Source organism: Carlito syrichta, unplaced genomic scaffold, assembly GCF_000164805.1.
Source record: "Carlito syrichta isolate Samal-C Ts95f unplaced genomic scaffold, Tarsius_syrichta-2.0.1 Scaffold308256, whole genome shotgun sequence".
Classification (NCBI taxonomy): domain Eukaryota; kingdom Metazoa; phylum Chordata; class Mammalia; order Primates; family Tarsiidae; genus Carlito; species Carlito syrichta.
In genome coordinates, this window is record NW_007252352.1 from 958,720 (window position 1) to 972,538 (window position 13,819).

At 42.0% G+C, this 13,819-nt stretch overlaps 1 protein-coding gene across 1 annotated transcript in view; it reads left to right on the forward strand.

The window, feature by feature from the left end:
• CNTNAP5 (contactin associated protein like 5) overlaps positions 1 to 13,819 on the forward strand; it is a 697,937-nt gene that overhangs the window by 621,432 nt on the left and 62,686 nt on the right. Inside the window, exons 22-23 of the mRNA XM_021716185.1 lie at positions 4,288 to 4,418; positions 12,789 to 12,876. Coding sequence (XP_021571860.1) covers positions 4,288 to 4,418; positions 12,789 to 12,876 — 219 coding nt within the window. The remainder of the gene's footprint in view (positions 1 to 4,287; positions 4,419 to 12,788; positions 12,877 to 13,819) is intronic.

Consider the following 13,819-nt stretch of genomic DNA (forward strand, 5'->3'; position numbering starts at 1 on the left):
CAGGGAGTTGGTGGGAGTCTACACCTGAATGAATTTCCTGAGATATTGCAGTCTCAGATGCAAGTGGAAAGGAGACTAAACCAGGGCAGATGCAGCTCTAGAAGAGAACTCCAGGAATTATCAAGTTCCTTAGGCATGCCACCCTTGGGATTTTCCAGATAGATATACCCCCAACTCAAGGCCAATAAGCACCAGATTGAGGTAGTGTCTAAGAACAATCAGTCCCTAAATGAAAAATACCTTCTAGAGTTGTGCTGTTCCAGAAAAGTTGTTTAGATGTGAACAAAAGTTGTTTCTAAGTCCTGCACAATTATTTTGACCCTTCCTTCCTTCCTCCTTCCCTTTCCTTCTTTCTCCCTACTTGCCCAATTTTCTGAGTACTTATCGAGAGCCAAAAGTAGACAAAATATGTTCTAGCCCCAGCCAGTTTACTGATTTGTTGTGGGGAATAGGCAAGTAAATAGACAACACAACAAAATAAATAAGGTGATGGCAGGGCCTACTGGAGCAGAGAAGAGCACCTTAGGGAAAGTCAGGGAGGTCTTCCTGGGAGAGGTAATCTTATGCTGAATTCTGAAGGATGGAAGAGTGTCAACTTAATAAGGAGGGTTGTTATGGAAAAGCTCTCTGGGCAGAGATTATTATCAAGGACTTTTGTGTCCCAAATGAAATATATGCTCTTTGGAACCAACTGAATTTAGTTTCTAGATCTGGCTCCAATACTCACTAAGAACAATAAAAAGTTATTTACCTTCAGCACCTCTTTTTTTTTAACCTGTAAAATGGAGAAAACCAAAAAAAAAAATACCTTCTAGATGAAAGGGGGGTGATGAACAGAAACTCAAATATAACTAAATATGTGTGTGAAGCCAAGGAAGTTTATCAGGATGTGACTATCTCCTTTTGGAAGAAGATTTCTTATCATTGTACTTAAGTACTTTTCAAAATACAGATTTTCCATTTCTTTTAAAAAGCATCATGGATAATACTTGCCATTTAATTCTGAAAATAATGATACAGATTTTGTCTGAAGATGTTTTTTAAAAAGAGGCAGCCAAAATTAATAGGACCTTTTAAAGCTTTACAGGGTACTTGCTGGTGACTAAAGGTCATTCTATTTTAAACATGTTTATTCCAGAAGCGTGCTTGGAAAGAGAGTCTAACTAAGGCTCAAATCGGTTTCACTTGTAATTTCCATATTGTGTACATCTTATCACTGTTCATATGCACACATAAAATTATATGTGTCCTTTATAACAGAACAATGCTAATATATAAACAGAAAAAATTGGGTCAAATAAAAATGAAGTGCATCACAGTGAGTTACAGAAGTCACAGTGCACTGCTGGCCAGAACAACCATCCAGTTTGGGGCTCGTGAGACTTACAGACAGCTCCTTCCCTTTGTCAGAACCATAAACTTGCCATGTTTTCTACTGTGGGAAGTCTAGTGGAAGGGGTAGGCATAGAAGACTCTAGAGAGTAAACAGACGTGCACAGACACAGAAAGCAGAAGAGGTAGGGGGAATCCGGAAGATGGGAGACACAGCTCTGGGCTCCAGGGTTTGACAGAAACCAGCAGACCTAGCAGCGCTGGCAAGAAGGGAATGTGTTGGGTCACTGGAGAGCACAGCTGGAGGAGGGAAATGCGCTGATCAGCCACTGAAGAAGATGTTTCGGGGGGTGATTCATGAGCCCCCAGCCCTCACCGTTAGCCCTTTTCCATCTCACCCCTAGAAGTCAGCCTTTCATGGTGTCAAGCATACCTTGAAAAGTCATCAATGGAGTTTGCTCCGCCTAGGAGTCATGTGAAAATGAGTGAGTGAGAGGTTTAAGAGTATCACGCTGGGGTACTTTGAGAGGCGTTGACTGGGGTACTTTGAGAGGCACTGATTGTGTCAAAACTCTGAAGAAGGGAGAGAAATAACTGTCTGGCTCTAGGAGAACTAGTTTAGGTGCTTATCACAAACTTGGGTGCTGGGGGAAGCTTTAGAGTACTTTAGCAGATAAGGTCTCTGCTGAGATTATTGGTTTCTAAGACAAATAGTTACAAGGGCGATGTCAGTAAAGATAGGTAAGATGGAAGTGGTGTCTACATGCAAAAATATGTAAAGAATATGGGTGTGAATATGAATTACCCAAATCATGAGCTAGTGAGAGAATTCAGATAGCCTTAAGGGATGTGGTATTTATCACCATGTCTGGCACATCATTATCACCCATGGATTTATTCTATTAGGTTGAATTAAATGTTAAAATCTCCACCTCTTTAGAGTTAGAAAGAACCTGGAAGACACACTGCCCAGTGACCAGCGTGTAGAGATGGGCCTCTCCCTTCCACAGACAGGTGGGCACCTTGGTCATATCTAGGCAGGCCCTACTGCCTTAAACAGTTTCTCTTAGCACCAGCTATACTGCTGCAAGGGATCAAATAACAACAACAACAACAACAAAAATAGCATTTGGAGAAGGAACCAGGAAAACCAGGATCAGCTGTAGAAAGCCGCTCCTAGTAACTGATTCTGTTGGGTAACGGCCTCAGAGCCCCAAAATGTCTGTTTCCTATTCTGCTTTGGGTTATTTTATAATCCTGTTTCATACATATGTGTTCATAAGTTCTATGGGTAGCAATTTGTTTTTAAAACAGTCTCAAAAAATGGACAGATTGAAATACTTGGGTAGGGACTGAGCGTCCATAATGGGCATGTTGGTTGGGAAAGACGGGTGGGCTGAGGAAAGTCAGAGAGAAGTCTTTTTGGAACATGAGAAACTTTGAGGGAACGGGGCAGAGGAGCTTTAGTGTTTCTTGGTTCAAATGTGAGTGACTTCCCCCTTCTCCCGAGTGGCTGTCCATTTATGACACGGTCCCTCCCTTGTTTTCCGCCCACACACTTGTCTTAGAAGGATCTCTTGCCATTCAGTATGCAGGACTCCAGGGACACCAGATGAGATGACCATAACAGAATGGAAAAGGTAGCAAGCAGTGTGCCCTAGGGCTATTGACTCAACCCTCACAACCAGCGGTCTTGGGGAGACAAGTAAAAAAGAAAAAGTGCGTGTCACAGTGTCGGAGATAAAGTAGCCATTCAACAAGTGATTGGCTCCTATGGTTATTTTCCTATATAGAGTGATTCTCATGTTTTTAAAAATTTTTTTTAATTGTCAAATGATATTGTAGATATTTGTGGAGTATATAGTGTTTTGTGTGTATGTGTGTGTGTGTGTGTGTGTGTGTGTGTGTGTGTGTGTGTGTGTGTAGATATATATGGTGATAGATCAAGGTAAATAGCATATCTAGCATCTCAAACATTTATCATTTCTTTGTGTTGAGAACATTTAATATCTTTTCCTTGCTATTTGAAACTGTATGTTATTATTAACTGTAGTCAACCTACCCTAGTACAGAACACTAGAACTTATTCCTCCTGTCTAGCTGTAACTTTGTATCCTTTACTAAATCTCTCCTTAGCAATCATTTTGCATTGTGACTCAATAGTGTCTCTCTCTCTTTCTCTCTCTCTCTCTCTCTCTCTCTCTCTCTCTCTCTCATGCAGGCATATCCAGAGACAGAGACACACACACACACACAACTGATACACTTCTACCATTAATATGTCTCCTGGGATTCTCACATTTCTTTTTAAATTCTGTTCCATTTTGTAAGAAATGCTGATTGAGACCCAGTAAATTGATTTCCTGACCTGCAATGAATAGCAAATAGCTATTTGAAAAACACTATCCTAATGAAATTTGAATGCCCCCAATAGGCCATAAAGGGTTAAAGCAAGTCCCTGTGCCCTCACCACACCACATTCCAATCAAGGAATTAGACATCATTGGGTGATAACAGGACTGAGTTATTTTTCTCTTCTTAGATCTAAAGGGAAGATGGCAATTAGAAAGAGAGTTATAGGAAGTAATAGGAATTGGAGAGAGCAGAAAAGTTCTTAACTCTCTTATTAAAGTTTTATAGTTCAATTACCACATATTTGTTTTATTTTCCAAACTGGCATTGTGGTTTCTGATAATAACAACAACAACAGCAACACACACACACACACACACACACACACACACACATTCACTTTAATTTTACAGCTATATTAAGAATTTTCTACGTGGACCCTGATAAGCACATGTAACATATTTGAAAAATTCGAATGATAAAATAATTGAGATGTAGGTTTCCAGAAAAACAGTAATAAATCAATTAAAAGACCATCTGGTTATACCTCTGCATTTTACAGGTACTATTTTAAATTCTAACTTCTGATATTTTTTTTTCAAGGAAGCTTACAAGTTCGCTATCAGCTAAGCAAGGAAGAATCCCATGTATTCACCATTGATGCCGAGAACTTTGCCAACAGAAGGATGCACCACTTGGAAATTAACCGAGAGGGAAGAGTGCTTACGATTCAGGTACCTTACTTCCCTTCGTTCCACTCAGCCAATGCACCTTCGCTGTTAGATGACATTTTCTGAGCTTCTACCCAAAGCCAAGTGTAGAACCAAGTGCTGGAGGTTTGGGCATGAATCACACTTGGTCCCAGCCTTGAAACTCAACTAGAGTGTCTCAGAATGCACTCCTCACTTCCCACCAGCATCAGCATCACTTTGGACCTTGTTAGAAATGCAAATGATGAGGTCCCACACCAGATCTACTGAATCAGAAACCGTGGGAGAGGGGAGATCAGCAGGTGAGGTTCAGGCCTGCTCCACTCTGATAACCCATGAACTTGATTACAGTGAGGAAGACACACAGGTAAAGAGGAACTCACTATAGATTCCTGCAAGGAAGGAAATGTGTGCAGGTGTTATTGAGAAAGGTACAGGTCCCATTTGGGCATCAGTACTTACTTCCTGGAGGAAGGTGGGCATGAGCCAAGCCTTCAAAAGGAGTAGCAAAGTAGGAGTTGGCCAGGTGGAGAACGGAGAGGAGAGTGCTTAGAAAAAGGGTCCATGTGAGCACAGCCAAGCTACCTAAAAGAGCATGGTGTGTGGTGGGTGCTCCGTGAAATCTTAGCAATCTCAGGATAGAAGGCAAACAGCAGACCATGTCAGATCTCAACAGACAACAGGCAGAGTCCTGGTTATTCCTTTAGAGTCATGACCTCAAGAGAGCCCTGAAATCTGCCCAGCAATCACACCATATCTCTTTTAATCCATCCAGTCTTCTATTCTCCTATTGAGACGTTTTATGCATCCTCTTCTTTCCTTATACTGCCAACAGCTGCAACTCCATCTTGACGCTCAGTGGGTCGCTTTGCTTTCTTTTCTTGTGAAAACAAAAAAGTGGCATTCAGCCTTCAGAAGAGAATATCCACACACTCTCAGCAACCCATGGCCCACCCCTCTGCCTCTGTGTCCTTGCCCTGTCTCTTCTTCCCTGTTGCCGAATCTGAGCAGCTCATGGTTCTAGTTAAGGCCTGCTACCGTCCTACTCGAGGGGCCAGATCTCATACCCAGCTCAAGAACTTTGCTCCAGCTTCTTCTTTTCTCCCACCCTTTTCACCCTTTTCCAGCTCAATTGGATGGCTCCCCAAAGCATGAGACAAGCAAGCATTACACACGTTCAAAACAAACAACAACAAAAGCAAAACCAACAAAAACCTCTCTGAGTTAAAGGAGGAAACCTTTCTCTTCCTCGACTTTATATACAGCCCAATTTTCTGTCATTTTATGCCCAAGTCCTTGGAAATGCGTTTATATATTTTGTCTGCTAATTTTCTCTTTCTTTTCCTTAAGCCCACATCAACAAAGTATTGTCTTTATGCTGCAGCAAAGCTACCTCTCAAGGCACCAATGGCAGTACCTGGCAACATCCAGTGGTCATGCCTCAGTCTTGTCTTATCCTATCAGTGACAATTGACACAGTGATTACTTTCTGCTCTTGAGACTTGACTGGAGACTTGTTGCTTGCTCTTGCCTCTTAAGCCCTCTGCTTCTGTTAGTTGCTCACTCTTGTTTTTTTTTTTTTTTTTTTTGAGTTGGAGTCTCACTGTCACCCAGACTGGAGTGCAGTGGCCGCTCCCGGCCACCACAACCTCGACCTGCTGGGCTCGGGCGATCCTTCTGCCTCAGTCTTCCAAGTAGTTGGAACTACAGGTGCACGCAACACACCCGGCTAATTTTTTTTGATTTATTGTAGAGATGTCTCGCCTGCCCAGGAGGGTCTCGAACTTGTGGACTCAGGCAATCCACTCACCTCAGCCTCCCAAAGGCGTGGATTACAGGCTGAGCCACCAAGCCTGGCTTCACTCTTGTCTTTTTTTGTTGGCCTTCCTCATCTCTCTAAACTACTTTTTGGAGTTCCCCAGACTCCATTCTCAGTTCCTTTTTTTAAAAATCTACACTCACTCCATGGTTTATCTCATTCAATCTTACATTTTTAAATGCCATGTATATGCTGATGAATCAAGCCCAAATGCAGATCTCCCTGAATTCCAAGCCTCATATCCAACTGCCTATTAAACATAACCTTGTGGATGTCTATGAGGCATTTTGAATATTTAAATAAGTACTTAAAATTGAATTACTGAAAATTTCTCCCCAAACCACCACCCCAGGGCTTGAAACATGGAGTGGCAACTCTAGTTTTCCAGTTGCTCGGTCTCAAAATTGTGAGATTCTCTTTTTATCTCTCTTTTACTCTCACACAACATCCCAGGGATGAACAGCTTCTACTTTGACCGAAGCCATGTCATAATCCTTTGCTTAGATTATTATTGTTAACAGTTGCCACTTTATCGACATATCCCTGCTCCTCTTTTTGTTCCCAGGCTGCCTGTTCTCAGCACAACACTCAGAGTGATCCCGTTGAATGAATAGCCAGATGGTGGTGTTCTTCTATCCAAATTCTATCTGTGACTTTTCTTTTCATGCAGAGAAAAGGTCAAGGCCCTTGTGGTGGCTTACAAGGATCTTGATGATCCGACGTTCCCATTCCCTTCCCATGGTTACTTCTCTAATTTTTTCTGTTCCCATTCGCCCTGGAGCTCCATTCATGCCACTCTGGCCTCCTGGCTATTTTCAGAACGCTCGAATTCACTGTTTGCTCTGCCGATCATGCTGTTTCCCATATACCTCACGTCCAACGATTGCACTTCCTTCAGGACTCAACTGACTCAAAAGAGGCCATCTCTGATCACCTTATTGAATACAGCAGCCTCTCTCCTTGACTCCAACTCATGCTGCCTATTACCCTTCCCTTTATTTGGTTTTTCTTAGCACTTAGCATATATTTTTCTTATTTATCAAATTTTCGGTCTTGTCTCCTGCCTGCAGAATATAAGTTGCATGAGCAAAGGAAAGCCATGCCTAACCTAAAGTAGGCTCAGCAGATATCTGTGAACTAAATGAATGAATGCCACAGGGCTTAAGGTACTTTGTGGAGAAGACTGAATTGCCTTGTGGAGCGGGGAAGATAAACCCTTGGATTTTAGGTAGGGGAGATGCCGACTCTTATTAAGAAGCTCCCTGTGATTACTGCACAGGAAGATAGATTTGGCAGTGAGGAGACATAGGGCAGAGACCAGTTGGGAAGAGATTACAAGGTCCTAACTAGGGCAGTGCAAGAGTCATGGAGAGCAGGGCTTGAGAGATGCCGTTAGAGTAGCCTCAGTGGCATTGGATGACCTTTTGGATGTTAGTTATCTCAACTGGGTGGAAGTTCCAGGAGTAATTGTCAAATATATACACACATAATAATTCCAGATTGATCCGAATTTAATGGGCTTACCTCTAGTATTTACTCTGGAAACAAGTGGCGAGGAAGCCTTCTGAGCAAGTTTGAACTGGGGCCAAATCGGCATCAAAGCAATGGGAAGAATGACTTCTTGTTTGAATATATTTTGACTGAGGTTTCCATGGAAAAGCTGGTGAGTGTTCTAGGAGGCATTTGTACATATGACTTTTTTCCTCCTTCTTTATATGTCTTGTCTTCTTTTTTTCACAAATGAGGGACACAAACTGGGCAGTAAAAGATCAGTAAAAGGTATTTCCTTCTCTCCTTCATCTAGAGAATTTTCACCAATCGGTTTATAGGCAATGGTGAGCACTGATTGGTTCAGAGCATACTGTTTCCAAGGGGCTGAAGGGACCAGAAAGAATGAGAGGCAATGCCTTTTTGTTTTTTAACTTTACTTCAGTTTATTGACACAGTATCATAACACACTTGCCTCTCGGACACCTCCACCCTCATTACCCAATCTAAAGATCTTGCTCTTCCTTCCCTAAAGAAAGCTGTGAGTGGAAATAGTAAAGGACAGGCTCCTGCCCTACCCACAGTCCCTCCTCACTCGGCATGCTCACAGCCTGTTAGAGGAGTTATCACTGTGTGCAGCCAGCCAGAGAAAGGCCCCCAAGTGTAGGTGACTCCATGACTTGGTCCTGAATTGCTATTCCTCCTCCCCTCTGTTCTTTGTGACTATAGGAAGGAGACCCTGGGTCCTGGGCTTATAGCCAGGAGGAAGAACTCTTAGAGATGATCTGAGAATTAGAATAGGGCTAGTGTTTTTGTTGTTGTCGTTGTTGTTTGAGTCAGAGTCTCACTCTGTTGTCCAGGTTGGAGTGCAGGAGCACACTCAGGGCTACCGCAACCTCAACCTGCTAAGCTCAGGTGATCTTTCTGCCTCAGCCTTCCAAGTAGCTGGAACTACAGACGTGCACTACCATGCCTGGCTTAATTTTTGATTTATTGAAGAGACAAGGTCTCACCAAGTTCCCTAGGCTGCTCTCAAACCCCTGAGCTGGGGCAATCCTCCCGCCTCGGCCTCCCAAAGTGCTGGGATGACAGATTTGAGCCACCGCGCCTGGTAGGGCTAGTGATTTTTAAGGCTCAAATGTCCCCAAAATGTCCCGGTAGTGAAGGTGAACTTCAATGTCCTTATTTAAAAGACATTGCTAGCCTTAAACAGTAAGCAATAAATTTTAACCAAATTATAGCACAACACTAAGCTGTCAAGAAGGGTCAGGCATTTTTGAAACCAACTAGTTAATTCCTTTTTTGGGAAATAAAGATTCTGAAGCTGAGAGAGGCATTCCTAGAGGGAGATAGATATGGGTGTGATTTCATACTCCATCAGTTATGCAATGGGACCTTAGACAAGTGACTCACCTTTCTGTGCTCCAGTCTACTTATATATCTATAGCTACACCTGTGTCTATCTGCCTGTCGGTCCATCTATCCATCCATTCAGCTAACCATCTATCCATCCATCCATCTATCCACCCATCCATTCATCCATCCTTCCATTGATCTACGAAAGGGTGAATGCACCCAGGTGCAGTCAGTTCTTGTGAAGATTATATGAAAGAATATACCTAAAGAATAAGCATAAGCTTGGCATCTAGGGCTTCCTCCAAAAAAGATCATTCTATTTTCTTCTCTTTGCCTGTTCGTTTAATGACTTCACAAGGTCATGGGATATTCTAAGTTCTGAGATTGGCAAAGCCTCTTTAGGCCAGATCACAACCTTTAGACATCTTAAAGATTTAAAAGATATGCTGCTTCACTCCTTACCATCTCACAAGTTGTAATTCAATACAAAAATAACATTACACCATAAAATAGGCATATGGAGTCTAACAAAATAATGGATGTTTCACTATTTCAGTGATTACTTAGCCCGTATTATAGTCAGTGAAGTTCTAAAAAGAAAATTTTTGTCACACTCCCTACCCCTTTTTATCTTGCTTTGTCCTATGTATTTGCTTAGTTGTATACATAGGTAACTGAACACCTGAGCCAATACTTGTGTACAAGTGCTCTCCTTTCATGCCAAGGCTGGGTCCCACCTGCCAAACCACCCATAATTCATCAATAGCCTCAACTCTCCTTTGAGTCATTCCATCATCCTCTCCAAATTTTTGTAGACGCTCATTTTGCTAAAACAAACAGAAAACCAAAAACTTTTTAAATTGAGGGCCTCTTTCTTCCTTCTTTTTTTCATTACATCAAGTTAAAGTGCTACGAAACAGCGGGTTCCGATAAAGCAAAAGCAAACAGCAGGACAGAATGTACGTCAACAATTAACTCTTCCATGTGTGACATTTGAGCACAGGTCTCTACTGTTCATGGAATCACTTGCAGACGGAAGCTGGAAATATGGAGGCAGAGAGGAGGGGAAGGACAGAAGCGAGGGTGTCTCAATTCAGCCTTCGGTGCTAATAATCCTGGTACTGCTCTCCACTTCACAGAGAATTCCCTCTTTTACCTGGACAGCAGAGCACGGGGGGAGGCCTACATCCCCTGCCCCCCTGCCCCTTGCTGGATGGAGCATTTCTTTCTTTCTTCTTCTTCTTCTTTTGTTTTTTTTTTAGTAGGAGTCTCATTGCCACCCAGGCTGGAGTGCAGTGGCACACTCATGGCCACCGCAGCCTCAACCTGCTGGACTCAGGCAATCCTTCCACCTCAGCCTTCCAAGTAGCTGAAACCACAGGCATGCACCACCTCACCTGGCTAATTTATTATTATTATTATTATTATTATTATTATTATTTATTGTAGAGATGAGGTCTTGCCCAGTTGCCCAGGCTGGTCTCAAACCCCTGGGCTCAGGCAATCCTCTTGCCTCCACCTCCCAAATTGTTGGGATTACAGGCATGAGCCTCTACGCTTGGCTAGTGCAGTTCTGAAGAGAATAGAAGGCAAGTGACAGCTCTGTGGTGGGACAGAAAACAACTGCTTCGGGATACAGGCTGAATCTGAACTCGTGAGCATAAAACAGATTATAGATGGGGATCAAGGGTGCCAAAGAGCTTATGCTTTATGTAAAGTTGTGGGGGCCACCAGAGATGTCACGGTGTTATGATGGACTCTATCTTCATAATCCACCATATAGAAGGGGGAACACACAGAATTCATTTATTCACTCAGCCAACCTTACCAGCTTCTGTGCTAGCCTAAAAACAAGTATGAGTCAGAGTGATCTGTGCCCTCAGAGAGCCAGTAGGGAGTGGGAAGGGAGAGAGAGAGAAAGGGAAGCAGATTATTATAATGCGGTATCTTAAACTGAAGATTAGGGTGTAGAAAAAACTATGATGAGAACAGAGAAAAGGGCCAACTAATCTAACCAAGGAAGAAAGGAAAGCTTTCTGGAGGGGGTTGGAGTCTCAGATCACTTAACCCAACGTCTGGAACCCAGCGAAAACTCAAAATGTTTCTTGAATGAGTACTCCAGAAAGTTCAGAAATAAAAAGACAGTGTTCATCAAGTAGCTTAAATATCTACAGAGGTATGACAAGTAAAGCAGGCATGATTTGTGTTGTGGGTATGTCAATGCACAATGACGCACTGTTCTTGTGACATTGTGTGGTCTTGTCCAAATTGTTGATTTCTGCAGCATGAATCTCTCTATCTGTAATATAGGGATAATAATACATATTTAATAGTATTGGGAGGAATCAATTTTGAAAGACGCGTTAATTTAATGCATGAAATAGTAATGGAGCATGAAATCATGTTCTGGAAGTCATGGCCACGGCTTTTTTTGTAGGGGGAACCACTGGAATCTAGAAGGCTCCCGAAGGAGGGTCACTCTGAGCAAACACGTGCAAAAGGAACATCATGCATTCAATTGCACTGCAATAATATTTGCTCTTTGTTGAACACTTGGTGTGTACAGTACGGCTAGATATGAATCCCTGATGAGCTGCTCCCAAGCTGTGTGGTCAGGTACATGGCCCAGGGTCTTAGTCTCCTTGTTTCACAGGTGAACTATAAAATAATGAGGATTCTTTCCAGGGAAACATCATACTCAGAGTAGATCATGAAAGAGTAGAGCCTGGAAGAAATGAGTAGTATGTGGCTAAACTGAAAAAGGTGGAGGTGAGACAGGTGTGGTGGCTCACACCTGTAATCTCAGAACTTTGAGAGGCCGAGGCTGGCGGATTGCTTGAGCCTAGGAGTGGGAGATCAACATAGGCAACATAGCAAGACCTCGTATCTACAACAACAACAACAAAAAATCAGGCTTGGTGGCACGTACTTGTAACCCCAGCTACTTGGGAGGCTGAGCGGGGAAGACTGCCTGAGCCCAGGAGGTTGTTGCTGCAGTCAGCCGCGATCGTGCCACTGCACTCCGGTTTGGGCAATAGAGTGAGACCCTGACTCAAACAAACAAACAAACGAACAGTGGTGTTGGGGAGCGCTGTCAGGAATGGAACTGGAATTAGCAATAGGTGAGGCTAGGAAGGATCGCTAACGGATGATTCTAGAAATAGACTCCTGCAAGGTGGGTTTATCAACCATCCATGTTGGTGGTAACGGTTCAATTTCTCCTCAGCACCAAATAGTCAGTCAAATTGCAGTTCTTGCCCCAGAAAATCTCTCTGCCCAGACTTGAGTGAGACCAAGTCAGAATTATGAAACAAATCAGGCAGTGGTGGCCCCGAGTCTCCAAGGAAGGAGGAGTAATAGGAAATGAGTGCCAGCTTCCCATTAATGGTAACCCGCACAGGGACTTCCTGAGCAAGTTTCATTCGTTTGCTGGTTTGCAGCAAAGAATTTGGTGAGAAAATCTCAGTGGGGAGGTAAATACCTGTATAAAGCTGCGCACAGTTTCCCAGGGAGAAGACTTGTGTGAAAGCCCTTACTTCATAAAGAAGAAAGAGGTGTTTCATGTGCATTGTGGGAGAATTAGCAAGACGTTTCTAATCTCTCCTGAGAGAAAAATCCCAGAAAGGTCTGCTCTCTGTGTGCGTTTTTCAAGCTCTTTCCAGATGGGCATGTTCTAAGCTTTTTGCCTGCAGATCTCTGCTGATGTGTCTTTGTTTTCTGTTTTCCTGCAGATGGATCAGCAACTTCGACTCAGTTATAACTTCTCCCCAGAAGTGGAGTTCAGGGTTATAAGGTCACTCACCCTGGGCAAAGTCACAGGTATTTCTTATTATTCAGAAATAATTTTCATTCAGGGGTATAGTAATTCAAATCTGGAGACTTTTGCTCCCATAATACCCAAGATCTGGAGCCAAGATTTCTGACTCAGGAAATGCAAGCCTGTATGTGTGGAAGGGGCCTGGCATTTATTTTCACTTTATCAAACTTTGTGAGGCATAAATTGTTACAGTAATTAAGTAAAATAATTATTTTCTACTTGCTTTTAGAATATGCAATTTTGAATTTTACTTAATATTTTACTTAAATGTATTTAATTTTTACCTAAAGAAATTAAGTGAAGAAAGGAAGGATTTGAACAACACAATAATTCATCACCAGTGGAAAGAGAATTGAAATCAATTATAATAGTGGACTTTCTTTTTTTCTACTGGAAGTTCTGTTGATTTTTATCTTACTTATGATAAGTGTATCTATTAATTGCAAGATTGAAATTGTTATATCTTCTTGATGTATTAAACATTTTATCACCCTTAAGTGATTTTTAAAAAAACTTTAATAATGCTTTTTTCTGCTAAAGTATATTTTGCCTGTTACTAATATAGCTATTACAATTTTGTTTAGGTTAGTATGTACCTGGTCAATCTTTTCTCATTCTTTGTCTTTCAAGTTTTTCTTTTTTTAAAGCCTCATAGATCTTATGTAAAACATACAGCTAAATTTAAATTTTTATACTCAATCTAGCCATATCTATTTTCCAAATTGGCAAATGTCAGCCCTTTTGCATTTGGAGCTACTTGTACAGTTAGAATTGTTTCTGCCACCTTATTTCCTATGTATCCAACTTTTCCTGTGATTCTGCTATCTTCTTTCTCTTTCCATAACAATGCAGTGCAGAAAATATTAATAACTAAGCATTTTAAGCAGAAATATATTAAACACAACAAACGAGTTGTTTACAAAAGTATTGCAGCACTTATGGGAT